This window comes from Lemur catta, chromosome 15 (assembly GCF_020740605.2).
Source record: "Lemur catta isolate mLemCat1 chromosome 15, mLemCat1.pri, whole genome shotgun sequence".
Classification (NCBI taxonomy): Eukaryota; Metazoa; Chordata; class Mammalia; order Primates; family Lemuridae; genus Lemur; species Lemur catta.
Genome location: NC_059142.1, coordinates 27,226,242 through 27,251,313, shown reverse-complemented (window position 1 = coordinate 27,251,313; position 25,072 = coordinate 27,226,242). Strand labels below are relative to the sequence as shown.

The 25,072-nt window shown below is 34.6% G+C and overlaps 1 protein-coding gene across 1 annotated transcript in view; it reads left to right on the top strand.

Annotated features, from left to right (window-relative positions):
* VMP1 (vacuole membrane protein 1) overlaps positions 1–25,072 on the top strand; it is a 111,674-nt gene that overhangs the window by 62,148 nt on the left and 24,454 nt on the right. Inside the window, exons 8-9 of the mRNA XM_045525624.1 lie at positions 17,961–18,041; positions 22,290–22,406. Of these exons, the coding sequence (XP_045381580.1) occupies positions 17,961–18,041; positions 22,290–22,406 (198 nt within the window). The remainder of the gene's footprint in view (positions 1–17,960; positions 18,042–22,289; positions 22,407–25,072) is intronic.

Below are 25,072 nucleotides of genomic sequence, written 5' to 3'. Positions count from 1 at the left end.
TTTTAAATACAATTTTTTTTTCTTTTTTAAAAAATTTAATTGCCCAGCTAATTTCTTTCTATTTTTAGTAGAGACGGGGTCTCACTCTTGCTGAGACTGGTCTCGAACTCCCGACCTCAAGTGATCCTCCTGCCTCGGCCACCCTGAGTGCTAGGATTACAGGCGTGAGCTATCGCACCTGGCCTTCATGGACTGTTTCATGCAAGGTTTATTCTCTTTATAATCTTTTTCTTCTTTGTTCCTGATTTTTGTTGATGGTATTACCATCCTCACAGTCGCTTCAGGTCAAAATCTGAGTCATCTGACTCCTTCCCTGCCTCCCATGCCCAGTCATTCTTTAAGGCCTGTAAATTCTACCTTCACAGTATCTTTACATCTGCCCTGTCCTTTCCCTTCCCACTGCTGGTTCAGGTGTTTATCAACCCTTATCTGAAGATTTCCGGTGGCTTCCTAATAGGTCTACTCTACCAGTATTTTTCCTTCATTCTTTTCCCATGTGGAATAACAAAAATAATTTTCTGAAAAATACCTCTGTTCATGGAACTTTGGTGCTCAAAAATCTTTGATGGCTCCCAGTTGTGTGTAGAGTGAAATTGAAACTATTTAACCCAATTTCCTTCATTTCTTGGACCCAACCTACATGTCATTCTTAACTCCCTTTAACTATTTTATTTATATTTTTTAGACAGAGTCTTGCTCTGGCACCAGAGCTAGAATGCAGTGGTGCCATCATAGCTCACTGCAACCTCAAACTCCCAGGCTCACAGGATCCTCCTCCCTCAGCCTCCCAAGTAGCTGGGACTATAGGCGTACACCACCACACCTTGCTAATTTTTCTATTTTTAATAGAGATGGGGTCTCGCTCTTGCTTAGGCTGGTGTCGGACTCCTGAACTCAAGCAGTCCTCCTGCCTGGGCCTCCCAGAGTGCTAGGATTACAGGCATGAGCCCCTGTGCCTGGCCCCTCTAACAATTTTCTAATCCTCTGCATTGATAGTTTTCCAGTAGAACTTTAAGAAACTGCTAGAATACCCATTCAACAACAAAAGTCCCTGTGTGTGTGTGTGTGTGTGTGTGCACACGCGCGCGCGCACAAGAGACCTCTTTTAAATAAAGAACTCTGAAGTTTTTAAGTTTAAAAATTAATTCAACTCCCCCCACCCCCAGCCATGTGGTATTTGTTCCTTTTCATAACTTTGCCTACAGTGGGTCATTTCTTCGCATCTGCATGACCACTTTTCTAATTTAGTCTTACCTTTTAAGTTTATGTGTTGCAGGCTTTTCGATGAGGTATTTTATGACTCCCTTCCTACCCTCACCTCATCTTCACTCCTCTTCTCAAATTGTCTCTTTCGAATTCCTGTAGCACCCCAGCTATATCTTTCTTGTGTCACTTATCACATTCTACCTTCTTTTAAAACTATTTATGGACTTTTCTTATCTCTCCCTGGAGTCTGTAAACTCCTTGAGAAGAGGCCTCAAAAATGTGTCTATTTTCAACAATGCCTGCCTAGTCTTGGACATGCTACTCATACAATAGATAGTTTGAATAAATGAGGAAATATCAAGAGAAAAGGTAGCATTATGTGTAACATGTCTATTAATATTCAGTCTTACTATGCTGCAAAATAAAATGTAAAATGCAGTGAACATAAAATATTTTACATAAGAAAAGATTTAACTGTTTTGAATCTTTGAGTTTAATAGTTGTCTGAGAACAGAGAGTGAAGGTAATATAAAAGACATCAAGTTAAGTGACTTGTAAATTTTAATTTACATTGAATAAAACAACAAATTAAACAATAAGAAGTAAACGTCTTAAAACTTAACCTTTTAAAAGTTTTTTCTTGCATTTTTAAATTAAGTAGCTTTTCTTTCTATTAGATATCATTCCTGAGTCTGCAGACCATCCTAGGTAGAGTATTTCCTCAAAGGCTATTTTATGGTTTCTGGATTTAATCTTATTTTAAGAGAACTTTTTTGGGTTCTATTTAGGACTACAGTATTTAAATAGTTGGTATTAAGTTTATGTAAGACCAAAAAAACTCTTTTAAGATTAATATGATCTTTATCCTATTTAGAAATTTTAAGTTATTGACATTATTTTATTAATGAAAACATTTAGAACCAAAAAGAGTTCATCAGTTGTAATGGTAGTTCTCATTCTTATGGCCGGTGCCTTTTCTTTTTATGTAGTAAAATAAAATAGACCTTCACCTAGTCAATGTCCCCATGAAAGTACAAGGTGAAAATCAGTGGTTCTTTTAAGGTTCTTTTGATAGTGATAGGATATGTGTTTGATCAGTTGAGTTTAGAGACTATCAGAAAACATTTGATAATGATCACACACTAAAGTGCTTTAGGATTCCATTTATGTTATTCTCTATTAAGCACATTTTCCTATGAAGTATTTGCAGTTTCCTACATCATGTTAATGCCTGCTGGTTTCTCCCCCTGTGAAGTATCTGTTCCTCTATATACACAGATTTATGAAAGAGTTCATAGTGTAGATGATCTGAAACCAAACAGAACTCATTTTCATATACTTTAGTATCATTTGAACACTTTGGGTGTCAGTTGTTGCTGGGACCTGTTTTTGACTCTGTTGAACCTTTACTGGTTGTGGTTTGTCTGGCCATCACATGACTTCTCTGAAAATTCCCCCTCCCCTTCATTTCCAGTAAACTGTTTGAGCAGGAATGAGTCAGAGTGAAACCAGCTTCCCTGTAACCACAGGGCTTGTCAAAGAATTTGTCAACGTGGACTCTAGAGGGTTTGCATTAAGCTTTGCAGTAACTGGTATGGTTTGTGTTGCATCAGGAGTTCCACAAAAAAGCTTCCTGCTCTCAGGGTCTCTTGCTGGTTTGCAAAGAGTTAAACTGATAAACTTTACCATAATGAACATTAGAGACACATGTTAAACACATTTCTTTATCATTAAAGGCTTTGTCGAAGCTACCAAGGCTTACTGTAGTTTCTCTTTTCAGAATCAACCAACCACACCCCATAACCTTTAGTTTTTGAAACAGCAGGACTGCTAGATCTTCTTTCATAGCTGGCTCATGATTTTACCACAAAGTAACATCAAAATTAAGCAATTTCAAGTGGCCTTTTCATGGATTCTGGTGCAGGATATTTTGGCTATTAGCACACTTAAATTTTGGTACCAAAGGTCACTGCTTGCATTTTGTTCAGCAAGAAAGGGTAGCAGTTAGAATAGTTCTGTAGTTGTAGTTTCTAAGCACACTTAGTATGATTTATGATGGAATTCTTCATGCCTCCCTTTATTTGCTTTCTCAGGAAGCTTTTATTTTATTTTGAACTCTTCTGTCACCATCCCACTCCTAGACTTTAATCTTTCTTCCTTTTCTGGCTCCTCTCTTTCTTTAACCCATTCCCATATAACTAACTGAACAAGAATGATAGTTGCAACTCGATACAAGCTGCTGAATGAATTGCCACTGGGAAACTTCTCTGCTCATCGTGCATTCTTGAGGCCATTTGTTTTTACATGTTCATTTCTGTATCTAGTCTTGTCATCTTCACCCAGACATTTATTTTAAAAATAAATGTAATGAAAACATTTAAATTCAACCTCCTAAAAGTTATTTTTATTCTCCTTACTTTTTTGTCACAAAATATATGTAGAGAAAAAAGCATTCTAGAAAATTTTGAGCTAGTTTTCCTCACAGGAAAGAATATAGAATAATGGAGGTTTAAAAGTGTTTATGTTCTAGCCATGCTCCCTCTCAGTGATCAAAAATAGAAAAAAATTATTTTGATGACAAAGCAATTCTAATTGAAAGCAGATGATTTTAAAGTGAAAATAAGAGGTTAATACAGCCTAATCATTCTACCAAAAGCAAGCGCATGAAAAAAAGTTTTTTTAATACAGCCTAGTCATTATCAAAGCAAAGTAAGAATAAATATTTAAGGTTTTTCTTGTTAGTTTGCTTTGCACATTGGAGAAAAATATAGTTTTGTGATATGTCTGCTTTGTTCTTTTTCATTTCTACACCTGTTTACAGATATGAAGGGGAAAAAAGCAGTGGGTGAGCATTAGGTTACCTTTGTTAAACTATAAAGGGTTTTTTTTTTTCAGGTTTGTATTTCAAACACCTTTTGTAAAATGCCTTTAGAAAGGTCCCTTTCATTGAAACTTAGACCAACAGACTATTTATGCTTCGGTGTTTTTGCTCATGAATTTAGAAATTGGTAACATGCTAAATACAAACCCACCCTCTGTTATAACTGCTGAGTGCTCCCAGGGGTGCTAGCCCAAGATCAGAGTTTAATGGAAGACATGGACAGCAGAATAACTATTATAGTCATTTCCTATTGCAAACGTGGCTTTATTTCTAGTTAGCCAAGATATTTAGTTTGTCATCATCAGTCTGCAGTTCTTTCTTGCTAGGTATTTAGGCAGATTTCTCTAAATAGAATCTCCTTCCCATTTTTCCTATCTTGGGTCTTACAATATAAAATACATACTGTCACGCTTTTAATTGAAAGCACTGTGTAGAGATTAAGTGGGCATGATTATTAATTCAGTGTTCCCCTCAAATGTAGTAATATACTTTAGACTTCTTTGTCCCATTCCCTGACAGGAGTCTACATCAATTAACTTATCCAAACTTGTAAAAATTTGTATTTTTACTGCTTCTTGTAAAAAAGACTTTAGTAAGTTTCTAGCCTGTCACATAAAGCACTGCTTCCATTTCTTGTTTTCAAATTTACCTTGCTCAAATTATAAAGAGTACTCTCATTCTAGTATTGTAAGATTTGTGAAATACTTCCCGTTTCCTCTTTTGATATTTTTCATAGTTTTATAGATTTCACTTAGCTCCTTCAGCCCTTCTAAAGTAATTATTTACTTTTTATATCTAACTACCGCCAAATCTTTTTGATCACTGTGTTTTTTCCATAGATGTTTACCTGATTCTTTTATCTCTTTCCTAATATGAAATTATCATAACTGCACATGATTTTCTAGAGATAATCACTACGTTGATATACTCATTTTTCAGATTTCTAGAACCATGGACCTGTTTTGCAATGCATTTTACTGACTTTTTCATAAACAGTTTTAAGATTACTCCTAGTTCCCTTTTCTTTGTTCATAACTTAAAGTCTGTCATTTTATATTTAGATAAATTTTCCCTAAATGTGTTATCTTACTGTTATCTTTATTGAAACTGACCTGCCATTTTTCTTGCTTGCTCAAGTGTGCAAGGTCTTTCAGTTTATTGTCATGAATTTGGCACTTTCTGCTTTAGGTATAATTCCAACTGTAGATTTGGAACTTAAACTCTCTGCTTCTTTTTCTAGGCCCATTTTTAAATATGTTAAGTAAAATTAGTTCTGTCTCAGAAAAGAATTCCACTATTTACATGTCTCCTAATAGAAAAGTTCCCGTTTATCTTTTTCCTTTGTTTTCACTCTCTTATGTTTTCTGTCCCTGGCAGTTTTGTAAATTCCATACTGCCTTAGTTTTGGATGTTTAAGTCACATTCATCTTAACCATTTTGACATTTTTCATTTTTTCCCATAGACTAGTAGTATTGTTATGTTTCATACATAGCAGATTGTCATATACTTTTTGTTTTTATAACTTAAGTTTGAATCTGAGAATATATTAAATATGTTATTCATTAGTTACTTAATAACAAAAAAACAACCAATTATACAGTGCTAAAAATGAAAGGCAATTTTTTTCCTGTTAGTATCAACTAAGATTTGGGAAATTTTCTGGTGAAACAGTAATTATCAGATAAGGAGATACTGGCATCATACAGTAAAAAAAAAGAGAAAAATATAAAAGTGTATTACTTGTATAATGTATCCTTTACTTTGTTCTAATAAATCTTGCATACTCAGTTATTTTCCCTGAGTGTCTAGAGTACTTGTTCTTGTTGGGCTATAGAGTCCATTATTATTTCTGCTGTGAGCTAAGCAGGCACTGATATGAGTGAGTGGATACTAGCCTGCCTAACAATTACCATATAGTTTATTTTCAACAAAAAACCTAAGCAAGGAGAGAGACAAAGGAAAAGGAAGCTGCAGATACTGGCCAATTTTAATGCTGGTAACTTAGACCTTAATTTCAGCTTGGCTGAAATAAGAAAAGGAGGGAGAAAGCACTGTATGCTTGTCTGAATTCTCAGAATAACTTTTTTACTTTTTATCTGAACATGGTAATAAATGCTGGTGGTTAGCCCCAGAGACAGCCTTCTGAAACCGTGTTTTTTCCATCTCTTCTTTCCTCGTAGACTACACAAGAAATGTTTTATGTCTAATGGATTGTTTGTGAGTTTTAATATTAGTAATCATAGTCAGATGACCATTACAGGTGTACATAATCAAAGAATTTCTTCTTATTTTCTGGAGACAAGAATATGTTGATTAAGAACCAGCATTCAGGAAAAGTAATCTCACCCATTTCTACCTTCCTGTCGTGGAGGATTGGGCAAACTAATTGGTAGCACTATGGGGCAGATTTGATAAGTTTTCGATTCTTAATGCATTTCCTTCCTTCCCTGCTTTCTGACTTACAGCCCCTTTCCTTCTTTGATATTAACATCTTTTTTTTCTTTTTTAAAATTAAAAACAAAACCTCCTATTTTAGTTGTGAGATTGTACTAGAACTGTGCTTATCATGAGGTCTGAGAACTCAGACAAGATTTCATTAAATGTCAGGTTTTTTTCATCTTTTGCCAGTTGCTAAGCCTAAATGATTTTGTCCCATAATCAGTTTTGTCTCATATCTGTCTAGTGATGGATATTATTATCACCATTTTACAGAAAAGATGAACAAACTGTGACTCATAGAAGTTAAAAGATTTAACGTTGTCACTGCTTGATCATTTTGATATCATAAGACTGTAGAGTTGTTGGGCTTTGTATTCTATTTCTCTTTGTATCACTTTTTACCTCTCTTGTTTTTCCTCTCCCTTGCATTGTAGGTTTCACCCACCTCTTTCTTCTTCTCTGTTTACCTATTGCACCCTCTACCCCCCATACACACACTAGATTTTTTTTTTTATCTCCCAAGAGAAAAAACTTGTTGGAACTGTCTTCCTATAGATTATCAGCATGGTATCCTCCCTTACCTCTTTGAGATTTTGATCAAATATTTTGGATTACCTTTTCTGTGAGGCCTTCTCTGACCATCATGTTTAAAATTAAATCTTTCTTGCCACCCCTTCCCAGTTCTATTTTCTGTATGCAACTTTTTACCTCTAATGAGTCGTATAATTTACCTATTTTTTGTTTAGTTTTTATCTCCTCCCACTAGAATGTAAGCTCCATGAGGTTCCAGATTGTTATTATTTTGCTTCAGTGTTATATTCCCAGCTCCTACAATAGTATCTGGCATTAACAAACACTTGGTAAACATTTATTGAATGAATGAATAAACCACTATATCCTCATCTTTTGATTCTTTATTACATTGTACATAGTAATTACCATTTGGTTGAATTTAATTGCTTTTACATAAGAATTCTGGTTTCTGAAAAAGGTTCTAATTTTGTCTTCCAAAATTCTGTGAGTGAAAAATATATTTTTTTCTAAGCAGTTATCTCTGTTTTCTTTTTCTTTCCATCTTATTTTTAAGGACATTGGTAGTAAATTTCAAAATATTATGTTGTTTTTCTAAAACTCAGCGTTTTAAAAAAGCTTTCTTTTTCCTGTTTTTTCCTTGAATTTATCCAATTTTCATGTGTTGGGGTTATCAAAGCTGCTAATTCCCACATACTCTTTAAAACTGTCAGTAGAAGAGGAGAAACCTTTAGATTTTTCTTCAGTTGAAATTTGTTATCAGTTGGTAACATGGAAGCAATGTTAAGAGTAATTTGATTTATAATCACTTTTTTTTATTTCAAAGTATAACATTAAGGGGGTACAAATGTTTTGCTTACATGCATTGCTTTTGTAATGCTTGAGTCATAGCTATAAGTGTGCTAATCACCCAAAGAATGTTCATTGTACCCATTAGGTAGGTTTTTGCCCCTTTCTACCTTCACCCTACGACCTGCTTGATTTCCACTAAGTTTTGCATTCCTCTGTGCCCATGTGTGCTCATCAGTTAGTTCCAGTTTAATAGTGAGTACATGTGGTGTTTGTTTTTCCATTCCTGTGATACTTCACTTAGGATGATGGTCTCCAGTTCCATCCAAATTGTTTCAAAGGGCATTAATTCATCCTTTTTTATGGCCGAGCACTACTCAATGGTACACACATACCACATTTTGTTAATCCACTCATGAATTGATGGGCACCTGGGTTGATTCTACGTCTTTGCAGTTGTACATTGTGCTGCAATAAACATTCGAGTACAGGTGTCTTTTGATAAAATGACCTTTTTTTTTCCTTTGGGTAGATACTCAGTAGTGGGATTGCTGGATTGAATAGTAGGTCTGCTTTTAGTTCTTTGAGGAATCTCCATACTCTTTTTCCATAGAGGTTGTACTAATTTGCAATCCTGCTAACAGTATATAAGCGTTCCTTTTTCTCTGCATCCATGCCAACATCTGTTGTTTTTGGACTCTTTAATAAAAGCCATTCTAATGGGTAAGGTGGTATCTCACTATGGTTTTAATTTGCATTTCCTTGATGATTAGTGACGTTGAACATTTTTTCATAAGTTTGTTGGCCATTTGTCTGTCTTCTTTTGAAAAGCTTCTGTTCATGTCTTTTGCCCACTTTTTAATGGGGTTGTTTGTTTTTTCTTGTTGATTTGCTTGAGTTCTTTGTAGGTTCTGGATATTAGCCCTTTATCAGATGTATATTAATAGTTTGTGAATATTTTCTCCCATTCTGTAGGTTGTTTGCTCTGTTGATTATTTCCTTAGCTGTGCAGAAGCTTTTTAGTTTAATGAAATCTCATTTATTTATTTTTGTTGTTATGCCATCACTTTGAAAACTGTTTAGCACTATCTACTAAAATTAAACATATACATACCCTATGATCCAGCAATTCCATTTGTAGGTTTATACTCACCAGAAACACATGCCAAAAGATGTGTGTAAGGGAATGTTCCTAGCAGCATAATTCATGACAGCTTAAAACTGGAAGCGACCATAGTGTTCACCAACAGAGTAAATAAATTAATTGTGATGTATTCATACAATAGAATGATACACAGCAACAAATTGATTACTGCTACATGCAATAAGATGAATGAATCACCTGGACATAATGTAATGTTGAGCTAAAGAAGCCAGACATAAAAGAGAACATACTGTTTAGTTCCATTTATATAAAGTTCAAAAATAGCAAAAACTAAATCTGTGGTAAATAGAAGTCAATGATAGTGGTTGTTTGGGGGGAAGGAGTAATTACTGGGAGTGCCACCAATAGAATTCTGGTAATGTTCTATATCTGGATCTCAGTGGTGGTTACATGGGTGTGTTTATTGTAAAATTCCACTGAAATCTACATTTTAGATGTACTTTACTGTATATATGTTGTGCCTCGTTTTTAAAAAAAAATACTTGTATTATTCCCCCCCCCCCACTCTAAAGTAAGTTTGGTATCAGAAATACATCTGTACATCTAGAAATCTGTTTAATCCTGATCTTGACCCATCAATAGTTGATAGCTTTCTACTTTTGGCACAAGACTCTGAGATGTATGGTGTTCACAGTGGATTATATATTCCATATTTTTATATATATATTTTTTTTCATTGTCAAAAACACCTTAAAAAGAGAATGGCTACCTTTTAAACTTTATTACAAAGAGTGTTATTTTAGTAATACTTTTTTTTTTTTTTCTAAGATAGGATAGATATCCCTAACACATAGAAAATACTCATTAGCCTTCACTAGTGGAATATGCCTGGGCTGCTAAGGGCCAACCTGCCTGAACAGGCTACATGAGGACCTCAGAGCACAACCCGTTGTGAGGAAGTGTGGGTAGTTTCTGTGGTTCTAGAATTCCTAGACCTCTGATTCAGCATTGGAAGCTTCTGCTCACAGTTTTTTTTCACTATTCTCCATATTTATAAGTGAAAAAATTATCTTGATCATTTCTCACATAATTTTTGAAAGGTCTAATTTGAATGAAGTGCCGCCATGAAGCCCACTCCAGGCACAACTGCCCTTGTATCAATGACTTTTGAACCTTTTTTTTCCCCTGTAGCCCACAATACAAAATACAGAACCTGTTATTGTGTAGCTGTAATAAATGTTTCGTAAAACAGTATATTCTTGTATCACATGTGCAGTCTCACAGTTTTATTCTATTCGTTAAAAAGCAAGATGCATGGCAGGGCGCGGTGGCTCCCGCCTGTAATCCTAGCACTCTGGGAGGCCGAGGCGAGTGGATTACTCGAGGTCTGGAGTTCGAGACCAGCCTCAGCAAGAGCGAGACACCCCGTCTCTACTAAAAATAGAAAGAAATTATCTGGCCAACTAAAACACATATATATAGAAAAAATTAGCCAGGCATGGTGGTGCATGCCTGTAGTCCCAGCTACTGGGGAGGCTGAGGCAGTAGGATCGCTTAAGCCCAGGAGTTTGAGGTTGCTGTGAGCTAGGGTGACGCCACGGCACTCACTCTAGCCCGGGCAACAATGCGAGACTCTGTCTCAAAAAAAAAAAAAAAAAGCAAGATGCAATTTGTGATCAACTAAATTTGCATAATGAAATTTAATTTAATAATACAAATATATGAGTATAAACAAGAACAAAACCTGAATTTTATTTTCTGATTTTTGGTTATATCTAGTTTTCAATACTTAATAAATTTAGCTAGTTGCCAAAATAAATGTTTCTTAGTGTTTCAAAGAACAGTCACACCCTTCTTTACTTCTGATAATTTTTAGGCATGCCTTCATTGATTTTGGTAGATGAGAGATCTAATTTCTATATTGCATGGTTTATACATAATCTCTTCTTAAACCTTCTAAATCTCTCAGCTATTTTCAGAATAAAATTTCTTTGCTTTTCTGAAATGTGTTGATGTAATGCATTCTATTTGCAGTATTATAGAGTTTCATCCTAATTTCTGATATATAGGAATTCCAGTGCTCATCTCTGATTTTATAGTTGGTTTGATCCAACTGTATATGCCATCAGATGGATTTAATAACATCTTATTTTCGGGAGTAGTTACACAACTCAGTTCTGATCACTTTTTGTTGGTAAATGCATGTGTATTTTGTTATCCAACATCTTGCACCTAATAATTTAAAATTTATTAACTGCTTTCTTTTATGATTACTTTATTTCAGCAATATCCCTACCTTTTCTTATAATTCTAGAATTTATTTCTTAACCACAAATAATCTTTATCCCATAAGTGTGATTGAGGTCATTATGCCATAACTCAAAAACAGAATGAATAGTATGCTTCAGTTATTTAGAGGGAGCCTACTCAAATATGAAATATAAGCAGTTGCTTTAATGATACTAAGGAAGTCAACAGTAAGATAAAATATTTTGTTTACTTTGAATTCAATTAATTAATGCTCTCATTTTTAAATGAAGGTAACTCATAGAGCCCTGATAACAGGTAGAAAACAATGATTAAGACACTTTCTAATCTGTGTTCAAGGAGAAAGATTTGAAGATTATGAGTTGTATTTGCATTACAGAGATTGAATTACATTGCAGTTTCTGTGAAGATAATAGTTAATTGTACCCTTTAGTTGTATTATTCTCTATGTATATGTATTTCATGTTAGAAAAGATTTAAGTACATGGTTATTAGAGTCTTAATAACAAGTCATTGTTTGAGAGTCATTGTCCACTATACTGACACAGCTTATAATATTAAGTCATCATTACTGTTTAGTTCCATTTCTGCCTAAGAGTTTTAGTTGCTTAGCATACATATTTGACTAGGAAACAGGAACCAGGAAGTAATTTTTAGGTGGCACAAGAATTTCACAAGTATAGTGTATTTTAACATAAATTCCCATTACACATGAGGAATTATTATTTAAGCAGTTGCTCTGTGGTTTTTAATATTGGCTGTGGAGTCACTTAGCTTCGAATCCAAGAAGGGCATTATTAGCTTAGCAGAAATTTTAACATATACAGTCATGTACTACATAAGGACATTTCAGTGTCAGACTGCATATTAACGGTGGTCCTTTAAGATTATAATCGAGCTGAAAAATTCCTAGGGTCTAGTGACTTTGTAGCTGTCATAATATCGTGGTGCAATGCATTACTCACATGTCTGGAGTGATGCTGGTGTAAACAAACATACTACACTGCCCGTCATGTAAAAGTAAAACACATACAATTATGTATAGTATATAACACTTGATAATAAATAACTGTGTTACTGGCTTATGTATAATATTTATGTACTATACTTTTTATCTTTAGAGTATATGCCTTCTACTTATATTTTTTAAAAAGTTAACTGTAAAATAACCTTAGACAGGTCTTTCAGGAGGTAATCCAGAAGAAGCCATTGTTATCACAGTAGATGACAGTTCCATGCATGTTATTGCCCCTGATGATCTTCCAGTGGGACAAGATGTGGAGGTAGAGGATAGTGATATTGCTGATCCTGACCCTGTATGGGCCTAAGTTAATGTGTGTGTTTGTGTTTTAGTTTTTAACAAAAAAAAAACTCAAAAAGGCCAGGCATGGTGGCTCATGCCTCTAATCCCAGCACTTTGGGAGGTCAAGGTGGGAGAATTGTTTCAGGCCAGGAATTTGAGGCTGTAGTGAGCGATGATCATGCCACTGCTCTCCAGCCTGGATGACAGAGTAAGACTCTGTTAAAAAAAAAAGAAAAAAGCTCCAAAAGTAAAAAATAATTAAAAATTTAAAAATTAAAAGTAGAAAAAGCTTATAGAAAAAATTTTAAAATAAATTTAGTGTAGCCTATGGGTACAAGAGTTTATAAATTCTACAGTAGTATACTGTAATGCCCTAGGCCTTCACATTCACTTACCATTTACACACTGACTCACCTAGAGCAACTTCCAGTCTTGTAAGCACCATTCATAGTAAGTGCTCTATACAGGTACACCATTTTTTTAATCTCGTACCATATTTTTACTGTACCTTTTCTATGTTTAGATATATTAGATAGACAAATACCGTTGTGTTCCAATTGCCTACAGTATTCAGGACAGTAACATACTGCACATGGTTGTACCCTAGGAGCAATAGGCTATACCGCATAGCCTAGGTGTATAGTACGCTCTGGATTTGTGTAAGTTCACTATGATCTCACAATGACAAAGTTGTGTAACGATGCATTTGTCAGAATGTATCCCCATTATTAAGCCATGCTTGACTGTAATGGGTTAAGAAGGCAGGTAATTTAAGCTTCCATAAGATATTAACCAAATACACATTTATCTCTAGTAAGATTACATTTATTTAACTTATTTAAGGATTTTCTTTTGCTTTTATTTATTTATTTTTTGAGACAAAGTCTCGTTCTGTCGCCCGGGCTAGGGTGCTATGGCATCAGCCTAGCTCACAGCAACCTCAAACTCGTGGGCTCAAGTGATCCTCTTGCCACAGCCTCCCAAGTAGCTGGGACTACAGGTGTGCACCACTATGCCTGGCTAATTTTTTCTTCTATTTTTAGTTGCCCAGCTAATTTTTTCTATTTTTAGTAGAGACGGGCTTCTCAGTCTTTCTCAGGCTGGTCTCGAACTCCTGACCTCAAGCGATCCGCCCGCCTCGGCCTCCCAGAGTGCTAGGATTACAGGCATGAGCCACCATGTCCGGCCTAAAGAGATCTTTTTATATGGTCACTCATCATGAAAATGAAAAGATTACTGTAAAATGAAAAGGTTTACCATTTGAAGATAAATGTTATTTCACGTATTTCAATTTAGGTTTACAACATTAGATTCAAAGATTAGTATCTTTCAGAGTAAGTATAATTAGCCTTGTAGTTTCTCTTCTCCCTTAATCATAAATCTTTCATAGGAAAAAGAAATGCTAACCCAAGAATCAAGAATCCTACAGAATATTTAACCTTAAGACTCTGTTTTTCTTTATTAATCCTTGAAATCTTAGTGATAAGGAATTACTGTCTTCAACTCACAGCTGTCAGCTAAAAAGAATTAAGAAAAAAAAAGGAATTACTGTAACTTTTCTTAGTCAGTCTTCTTGTAATGTTTGGGAAAATGTTTTTTTGGTCTCCTGCTCTTCCAGAAGCATGATTGGTTACATATATAATCACTATGGTTGGGAATGGGAAAGATAATTTTATTTACCTGTAATTGGTTTATTTTGTGAAAAAAAAAAGGTAAAAAATATGTAATTACTAATCATAAATGCATGCTACTTATTTCGGAAGAGTTAGAGAATGAAACTGTCCTCAGGCGCTTAAATTGTGAAATAGGTAAAAGTTGTGAAATGTGAATACAGAGAAATGAAACTATTAAAAGGAATTTGTTTTTAGTTGTACAGATTTTTGAAAAATTGAGGAGTGACAATTGAGGAAGTAATCAAATTGGACTTGCTACATTGTTCTCACAAATACTTAAAACTATTAAAATGAAATATTAATTTTCTTTGATACTTGAACATTGAATACTGAACATACTAATTTGTTTGGTGATCTTTTTCTTCAGTTTTTCTTAAAATATTGTTTATAATTGGTGCACATTTTTACTTGGCTTATTTACTTTAGTTGGAATAGCAAATTTTGTTTAAAATGGTTTTTTTAAACCTTAGTAAAAAGGTTTTTTGTGTGGTAGGTGAGTTCAGGTGATGAGAGTTGGGTTTATTGACACATAATATACATAGAATAACATTCGCCCTCTTTGTATTTTAAAGGCAAGTGGGAATATATATACTTTAATTCATGGACAATATTATTCTAAAATCAACATGATAAGTAAGAGTTGCCAAAGTATACAAATAATGAAAAGACACTCAAGTTGCTTTTTAAAAAAATAAAGAACTTTTAAAACTACAGAGCACCAAGGAAAATAAAATTGCATTTAACATGTAGAACATTTTGGGCAATAAAAGAATAATGTTTTCAATAAAGTTTTTAAATAAAGTATTTAAGACCATATCAGTAAGTTTTATACATAAGGATTTAAAAATAAAATAAATTTAAAATATAATGTAATTATGTTTATGAAATCTACATGTTATTTTACTATTGTAAAATATTTTAGATTTGGTATAAATACCAATATAGTGCTTCCCTGAGTTTATTTTCGATACACTGGCAAGGGAAAAAATCAAGAAAATATTCTGTCAAACTGCATATTCTGCTAATGTTCGTTTCTTATAATAAAAACAATTGTGTAGACTTCATATTCAATAAATGTTTATGGATTATTTGATATATAGTGTAATTTTAATTCTGAGAATATTGTGAAAATCTGGAAAAAATTTTAGGAACTGAAAGTAGCATGGTCACTGTGTATGTTAAATACATAATAAAATTTATGAAATTCATTTTCAGTAGATGACTTTTACTCTTTTTAAAAAGTAAAACTCTCCATTAAAAAGGCACTTTAACTTGTTTTCCTTGCAATACATGCCAGCTTCAAATTAAAAAAAAAAAGGTAAAAGGTTTCTCCTTCGTTTGTTTGGATACATTAACTCTTTGCTCAAATAAAGATTTTCGAAGCACCCTTAAGGATAACTAATGAGGAGCTCCCAGTCATCAGAAAGAACAAGGAGTCTGTTTTTCTTTGTTCTTCTCTAATTTCTGTTAAGTAAAGAAATTCTGTCCCAAAGGGGAAAAATGGCTTCTTATTATTCTACTTTGTTAATAATGGTTGCTGTATTGAGTTGACTTCTTTTTCAGGATCTTTAAATAAATAGGAGATTCTAAAGCCTTGAAGTTAAGATACAAGAAAACAGGACACCAGATCTCCTAATTACACTTTGTTGATCTTTTCTAACCATTTAATGCAGAAAATCTAATTTTATATAATAGGGACTACATAAATGCTGTGATAGAAAAATATTCCCACCTATATCTGACTTAGAAAATTTATTTATAAAAAATAGGCTGCCTTTACAATAAAATTTGTATACTTTTTTTGTTTATTCTCCCTTTTCTTAGCAGTTGAACAATCTTGGATCTCATTGAAAGTGGGTTTGCTATGAAGATCTTAGGAGCTATAAAGGAAGGCATTTTGCTGATTTTATCTTTCATTCTTGGGCTATAGTAATTAAAATTTTATAGCTAGTTTATAATCTAATAGTATCTGTTGATACTTTAAACACCTAAAACATTTCTTTTCATCATGGCTTGCCAGTTTTTATTTAGTGCTTTGATTAGATTACAACTTTAGTAGTTAGGGGACTAATTATATACATTGTTAAAAATAAATAGAATGTAATTAGTTTTAAAATAAGCTATCTAGGAAAACTGATTTCATCATGTATTCTTAAACAGTTTCAAGATCAGTATAAATCAGTATTTCTTACTTAATGCAATAGATGTTAGGAAAAAATCTTCAGTTAGAAATCTGAATAAAAACAGAAAATGCCCTTTGCTGCAGTAGTTCAGGTTTTTAAAATATTAAATCTGATATAACTGACTTATTAAAAATATAAGCCTAGTCACAAAAAGAAAAATTCAATTCTCTCTTTGGAAATAAATTATAAAATTGCAAATTTTGTTGTAGAATTTAACTAATGATTAACTTTGAGAACCTATGTACTTGAAGGTATATTGACTGGTATTATCTTTTCAAATGTAGTTTATTGGTTTAATTCCTTTGACTTTCTCACTGTCCTCAGCAAGTAGAGGAAGTTGTTGTTTTGGTTTTTTAATTTCATTATTGCCTACTGTGGTAACTTGTTATGGCTATTCTACTTAGTATTGTTGATCAAAGTTTTTTAAAGTGGGAATACACACATTCTGTGTGGATTAGAGATGTATGTTTTTCAACCAGGTTGTTTTTCTGGTTTTAAACCTTGTCTCTATTCTGTGAAGGATCCTTTTAGCTTCTATATTCTGACCTGTTTATAAGATAATTATCTATGTAGCACGTTGGACTATGGAGAGAAAAGGTTCTGTGAAGACTGTGTTAAAAAGCATTCATACATTAGCTAATTTTGTTTAATCTTATAAACTATTTTCATTGGAATTTGGATTAAAGTATTTAGCATTTTAAAAGCAGAAAAGAATTAGAGTCAAATTTCAGATTGAGACTTCTAAGAAAAAAATACATATAATTGTAGCATCAGCATGCCAAAAGAAGAAAATTATGGGAATAAACTAGCCAGCCGAATGCATGTTTCAGCATGGGAGAAGGTGGCATAGTGAAATAAAAAGCTCTGACTTCACAGTCAGAAGATTGAATCATTTCCTGTCTTTATCCCTAACTTAACATTATGATCTTGAGCACTTAACCTCTCTGGGCTACAGTTTTGTGGTCTATAGATTGGGTATAACAATACCTGCTCTACCTATACCCCAGCATTATTGAAAGGCTCAAATAAAATGTTTGTGAAAACATGTTATACAACTAGCACAAACTGTGCTGGTATTATTTTGCTTTTGGCAGTAATGAATGCTTAGTTATTGCTGCATAACTAACTGACTTTTTCTGTCTGCTGGCTAGTGATCAGCAGAGGTGTCTTCATTGGCCATCTTGATAAACATATGATTTTCTACCCTGCTATTAATCAGAGATTAAGTCTGGCAAATTTTAGAAGGAGAGAGGAAGAGATAGACGTGGTAGGCTAGTATTTCCAAAAAAATGAGTTGGTTCATGTTTTATGATATTTTGTTCATCTAGAAAATCCAGAGAGAATCCTAAAAATAAACTGACAATATTTTAAGAGTTTAACTTTTAAGGATGTAATATTCTACCATAATTTTATGTGCATGTTTTCCAGTGAACAGCCTGCTGTGATGTTTTTAATCATTCATCTTGCTCGTTAAGTGAATCAATGCCTTCAGATTGTGAAATATTTTATATAATAAACTCTATAAAGAGCCATTTTCTTTTTCGCCCTTTCATTAATGCTTTAAAATCCCCCTTTTTACAGGACTTTGCCTCCCGGGCTAAACTGGCAGTTCAAAACCTAGTACAGAAGGTTGGATTTTTTGGAATTTTGGCCTGTGCTTCAGTAAGTGAACTGTATTAAAAATGAGAAATTTCACTAAATGGTAGGGATATATTTTGATCCGATTTGTTCTAAAGATATACTGCTGAATGAATAAAAATGCTGTCACTTTTATTGGGTGTGCAGTTTTGTGAATCATACACTTTACTCATTAAATGCACTGTTTTCTGTTGGATAGGTTCAGATCTTGTTTATTGACTTTTAAGTATTTTATCATGCATTGATGACTTCAGACCTAAATGACTTGATTCTGTAAGAATAAAAGAGACAAAAATCCATTCTCCCAGTGAATAATATATAATGAAGTACATTTAACGAAATAACAATGACTTCATTCTCCACAATTTATTTATTTATTTATTTATTTATTTATTTTGCAGACAGGGTCTCACTCTGTCACCCAGGCTAGAGTGCAGTGGCGTCATCAGAGCTCACTGCAACCTCAAACTCCCAGGCTCAAGCAATTCTCCTACCTCAGCCTCCCAAGTAGCTGGAACTACGGGTGCATGCCACCAAGCCCAGCTAATCTTTGTATTTTTTTTTAGAGATTAAGTCTTGCTCTTGCTCAGACTGGTCTCAAACTCCTGGCCTCATGAATTCCACCCACCTCAGCCTCCCAAAGTGCTAGGATTACAGGCATGAGCCACCGCGCCTGGCCAGATTTATAGATTGGAAGTCTTTTTTAAAGTTTCAAGTATTAGTTACAAGAGAGAATTCATGTAAAACTTGTCTAAAGTAACATTAATTCCTGGCTAGGTAATAGGAACATCTGTGGCAAAGATAAAGACATCTTTGCCTACCATAAACTGAGAAGCCATTTAAACCCTTGGTTAGGCACAGTGGCTCACACCTGTCATCCCAGCACTTTGGGAAGCTGAGGCAGGAGGATCTCCTGAGGCCAGGAGTTTGAGAACAGCCTTGCCAATATAGAAAGACCCTGTCTCTACAAAAAATAAGAAAATTAGCTGCATGTGGTGGCACATGCCTGTAGTCACAGCTACTTGGCAGGCTGAGGCAGGAGGATTGCCTAAGCCCAAAAGTTTGAGGCTGCAGTGAGCTATGAATTGCACCACTGCACTCCAGCCTCCAGTGAGAGAGAAGACCCTTTGTCTTTTTTTAAAAAAAGAAAGGAGGAAAGTCTTTTTTTTTTTTTTTTTTTTTGAGACAGAGTCTCACTCTGTTGCCCTGGCTAGAGTGAGTGCCGTGGCGTCAGCCTAGCTCACAGCAACCTCAAACTCCTGGGCTTAAGCGATCCTACTGCCTCAGCCTCCCGAGTAGCTGGGACTACAGGCATGAGCCACCATGCCCGGCTAATTTTTTCTATATATATTTTTAGTTGGCCAGATAATTTATTTCTATTTTTAGTAGAGACGGGGTCTCACTCAGGCTGGTCTCGAACTCCTGACCTGGAGCGATCCACCCGCCTCGGCCTCCCAGAGGGCTAGGATTACAGGCGTGAGCCACCACGCCCGGCCAGGAGGAAAGTCTTAAGTTTCAGATTTCTGAAATTGACATTCCTTGCTGAGTTGGTGATTATTCTGATCCTTTTCTGACATAATAGAAACAGTTATATTTGAGTTGGAGCACCTTGATCAAAGTTTTTTTTTTTTGGTAGCCTATACACAATTCTTGGTAGTTCAGTGGTGGATTTAGTCAGAATACCCAGACACCTGGTTTATTATGAAATGAACTGTGATTATGAATAAAGTTCACAAAATTATTGTCTGCTGACATACAGCTGTTTTATCCATTATATACTAGAACATGAATACGTCTTTGAGCTCTCTGCTACCTTAACAAAGCAGATGGCCAAAAATTAGGGCACCAAAGTGATATGATATAAGCATTATAGAGATTCTAAAATACATGTATGCCTAAATTACTATCTATTGGTCCTGGCAATACGGGAAATTTTCATAATCTAACTTCTTTTTAATGCAGAACCTCTTTATCACAGTTTTGATCATAACTACTTGAGCAAGTTACAGGTATTTTGTAGTGTGATATAGTAGAGTGAGAATGGGCTTCGAAGTCAGGCTGACTTGGATTCAGAAACCAGTTATGTCCTTTATTAGCTATGTAACCTCAGTCAAGTTACTCTCTTTGAGCCCCAGTTTTCCAATTTTTAAAATGAGGCAATAAGATACTCATTGCCAAGGCTGATATGAGAATTTAAGATATATGTGAAATAACTAACAGTGCTTAGAACATAAATGGTCAACAATTTTTTATTGTGATTCCTCAGCCTTGCATCAACCGCTGCATTCTAGGTATGAAGAAGTAAAAGGTTCTTTACCCTCTCTTCAAGGATCCTGAAGTTTAGTAAGAGAGACAATTGAGATACAGTAGTAAATAAAAGATACTGTGGAAGTCCAGAAAAATGGGATTCAACTAAGATGCCTAATGTATAATAATGTCCTTAGCTTAGAGGCTAAAAGAACAAACTTGGGAGCCACACTGCCTGGATTCAAATCCTGCTTTGCTGCCATTTTCCTTGCACCAGTTGCTTAACCTGTCTGTCTCACTCTTATCTGTAAAATGGGTATAATGATATCATATAAAGTGTGTTAATGATGTACAGCCCTTAGAAAAGTGCCTAAGAAGTCAAAGCATTTAATAAAAATTAGCTCTCATTATTCCTGGTGAAAATATAAGTACTATACCTGTGTCCTAACTGCTAAAAATCTTTCTGTATCTGCTGTTCTTTTTTATATTTGATTAGGTATAGTCAATATTTATCAGAAATTGAAAGTTCAATTTTGTCCTCTAGGAATTTTTTCTAGGAAATTTTTAATACTTATATTTCTACATACTTGAGTTAAGGTAAAAAGGAGTTTAATAATTAGTTATTTTGTTGTTAACACTTAAGCTAAGATAAATAAAACTCCTAGTTGAGAGAATATCTCAGAGCAACTGCCTAGTTCTTTTATTTCTAATCTTTCAGTATATTTAGTTACCACTTTAAAAAAAGAATAAATAATATGCATATCTAATGAAAAAATTATTGATTATCCTCTTCTGAGAGTATCCAATGTAGAATGAAGTATCCAATGTTTTAACAAGTTCTAATTTTTATCTACTCTGATTTACATATCTCATATGCTTTAAATTTATTTTCATTTCAAAATGAGTTATAACCTTACAAAAAAGAAAAAAATTATAATTTATAGAGTTGTGAGACTCACATGAGAAAACACAAGAAATGTCAGATGTAATGCTGTGCAAATAATATTGTTATTACCTGATTGTAAGAAATGAAATTGTATAAAGCATTTGAATTTGAATGAGAAAAACAAAAATGAGTTATTGAATCCTAGTGTTACTAACAAAAGAATACTTGAATTCTAACTTAGTAATGGCATTATTTTTTAAAGACCGTATGTGACAAATATATTTTAAACAACTAGACTCTTCTTTCAAAGTTCAAAAATGAAATTATATGAATTAATTGGGTTACAAATGGTTCAGCCTACAGCCACAAGGGCAGAGAACTTCTTTGGGAGACAAATGGATGAGATACTCAAAAACAGCCTGTGGTTTCTTTGCATTTTTATATGAAATTGTCTTTTAGCATTCTTAAAATGTGGGAATGTTTGGAAAAGGTATTTGTTGTGAATCACTTCTTTGTCTGGAACTGAGTGAGTATTCAAAACATCTGAATCTGTGCGCTCTCATATTTCCATACTTGATTTTCTTTCTAAAATATGTCACATGGCTCCACAGCCTTAGGTCTCCTAAAATAAAATACAAAAATAATAGCATATCTGCCTATAAATACATTTGTGAATTTACTAGAATATTTGCTAAAGATGTGAGCACTTTCTAGATAATGTTTATATATCAGTCTAAAGATTTTAGAACCCTAATAACTACTGAAATAATCATAAGGCTCTTTCTTCCCTCATACCTCAACTTAGAAAATAGCCAAAAATCTACTGAATGGGAGTAAATTCCTGCAGATTCGTTGGCTTTATCCATCCAGTTCTCGTGTGATGCTATAAGTAATATAAGCAAAAGGACAGTTTGGTTTGCTGTGAGCAGATTCAACACCTAAGATAAATATAAGACCCAGCTCGTGGACACATTAGCATACTTGCCTAACATCCTTCTGAGTAGTCTAGTACTGATCAGGGAACCCATACCTTGCTTTGCAAATAAGCAAGGCTTAAAACAGAACACCACATATCAATGGATGATAAAATTAAATTGTTCTTGGATTATATATGGATGTCCTTTTTTTTCTCTTTATAGATTCCAAATCCTCTATTTGATCTGGCTGGAATAACATGTGGACATTTTCTGGTACCTTTTTGGACCTTCTTTGGTGCCACCCTGATTGGAAAAGCAATAATTAAAATGCACATCCAGGTAAGTATACCCCCTGATTCACTGCCTAATGATGATGAACCCTTCACAAAGCAGTGAAACATACGCTCATTCCTATTATTTGTTAAGTTGTTACGTTATTGTTAAGTTATAATTTCTACTTCTTTTGGTTGGTGCTAGCTTTATTAGGTAATAAAGCATGGATGTCATTTGGAGGTTAGTGAATCTCCTTATTTTCTTTCTTTCCTTCTTCCTTCCTCCCTACCTGTCTTCCTCTCTTCTTCCCTTCTTCCTTCCCTCCCTTCCTTCCTTCCTTCCTTCCCTTTCTCTTTCCTTCTTATTTTATCTTTTGCCCTGTGAAACCATTTATCCATGAGTTTTGCCAAACAAAAATAGTGTTCCTACGTAAGAAAATGCGCATCTTTTTTTATATACATAGTAAAAAAAAAAAAAGTTTCTTTACTGACCACAAGCTGAGAGAATGTTGCCTTTCACTAATTCTCATTTTCTTTCACATACTCTGTAAAGCACTTCCTCTCATGGCACCAATGTCCTTTACCGAAAACCAGCCAGATGTTAGTGTGGGGGAGAATGGGGAAGAAAAGGGTCTCTGAAGAGGTGAGAAGATGTGGGTTGTGGTTAGAGAAGTGAGAATCTGCTAGTCCTCAAAGCCACTCTTAAAATCTTTAGGATAGGGTGTTTGTGTGTGTGAGCACACGCATGTGTATATGAATAGAAGAGAGAAAAGAGGCTAAGAACTTAAATGAGAGGGAAAGGGATATGTGCTTCTAGAACTGTGATATGAGGTGTTTCCTTCTGAAGGGAAAAGCTCACTAGAATAAAATAAAAATTAATTTGGAAATAATTTCTTTTTAATCAGTGTAGTTTACAATAAAGAGAAGTATTCACCAGAAGAAAGGCAAGAACAATGAAGTAGTATGTCTGCCCTCATATGACTCCATAATAATTAAAAATGTGTCTATCCCCAAAGTTTCTTCTTAACACCTTTCTGTCTCTAGTTCTTAGAAGGGAAGATTGAAACAGGAAAACTTCAGCTGCTTCTACCTCCCACTTTATAATCTTAAATTTTGGCGTTTGGGATGAGTTTGAGTCTGTCCTCTACTCTCCTCCCATAATAACTGCTCAGAATTTTAATGATATGTTTTTCCTCCTTCAAGGAATATATTTCTTCCTACTTACATTAAGTAGTTTGTTCAGTGAACACAGGCTTTTAAATATTAGAATGCTAGTTACTTTGGTTAAGACTTAATCGGCCGGGCGCGGTGGCTCACGCCTGTAATCCTAGCTCTGGGAGGCCGAGGCGGGTGGATCGCTCGAGGTCAGGAGTTCGAGACCAGCCTGAGCAAGAGTGAGACCCCCGTCTCTACTAAAAATAGAAAGAAATTATCTGGCCAACTAAAAATATATATACAAAAAAAAAATTAGCCGGGCATGGTGGCTCATGCCTGTAGTCCCAGCTACTCGGGAGGCTGAGGCAGTAGGATCGCTTAAGCCCAGGAGTCTGAGGTTGCTGTGAGCTAGGCTGATGCCACGGCACTCACTCTAGCCTGGGCAAGAAAGTGAGACTCTGTCTCAAAAAAAAAAAAAAGACAAAATAATCATAACAGGGCCGGGCGCGGTGGCTCACGCCTGTAATCCTAGCACTCTGGGAGGCCGAGGCGGGTGGATTGCTCAAGGTCAGGAGTTCGAGACCAGCCTCAGCAAGAGCGAGACCCCGTCTCTACTAAAAATAGAAAGAAATTATCTGGCCAACTAAAACACATATATATAGAAAAAATTAGCTGGGCATGGTGGCGCATGCCTGTAGTCCCAGCTACTGGGGAGGCTGAGGCAATAGGATTGCTTAAGCCCAGGAGTTTGAGGTTGCTGTGAGCTAGGCTGATGCCACAGCACTCATTCTAGCCCGGGCAACACAGCGAGACTCTGTCTCAAAAAAAAAAAAAAAAAAAATCATCATAACAGGATTTTTTTCAAATACTAAAATATTATGGTGAATAATTATTTTACAATGATCTCAAGATAATTTTTTCTATGATATTTTTAGTTCTTTCTGGGGAAGAAGAGAGTTATCATTTAGGTTTTTGGAGTCCTTAATAACTAAGGAACAATAACAGATTATTTTAATTCCTTTTTTTTCTTAATTAAAAAAATTATTTTTTAGATATACTGTCTCGTGCTCTCACTCAGGCTGTAGTGCAGTGGCACAATCATAAATCATTGTAACCTCCAACTCCTGGCCTCAAACAATCCTCCCATTTTGGCCTCCTAAAAAGCTGGGATTACAGGAGTGAGCTATTGTGCCAAACCCCTACTTTAATTCCTTTTGTAATAGCAACTTCTCTTGTAATCTGTAAACTTTATGTATCCTGCTTTATACTTCTTGAATGTGGTAACGTTTTATAAATTATAGTAAAATTTATTGATGTATGAGTATCCTGTCTATAGTAATAGAGTATGCAACTTACTGGACCTTTCATTTCAGAAAGATTCAAAACTAGTATATTTTTAAATACTCAGATTTTTTTCAAGTTATCATAATGCTTAATTTTTTTATATAATACTTCACACTTCAAAGCACTTAGTGTATGTTATCTGGTTTAATACTTATAGTCCTGGGATAGAGGAATTACTGTACCCACTTTGTAATTGTTAGGCATAGGAAAGTTAGTAAATAATAGTTGTCTAAG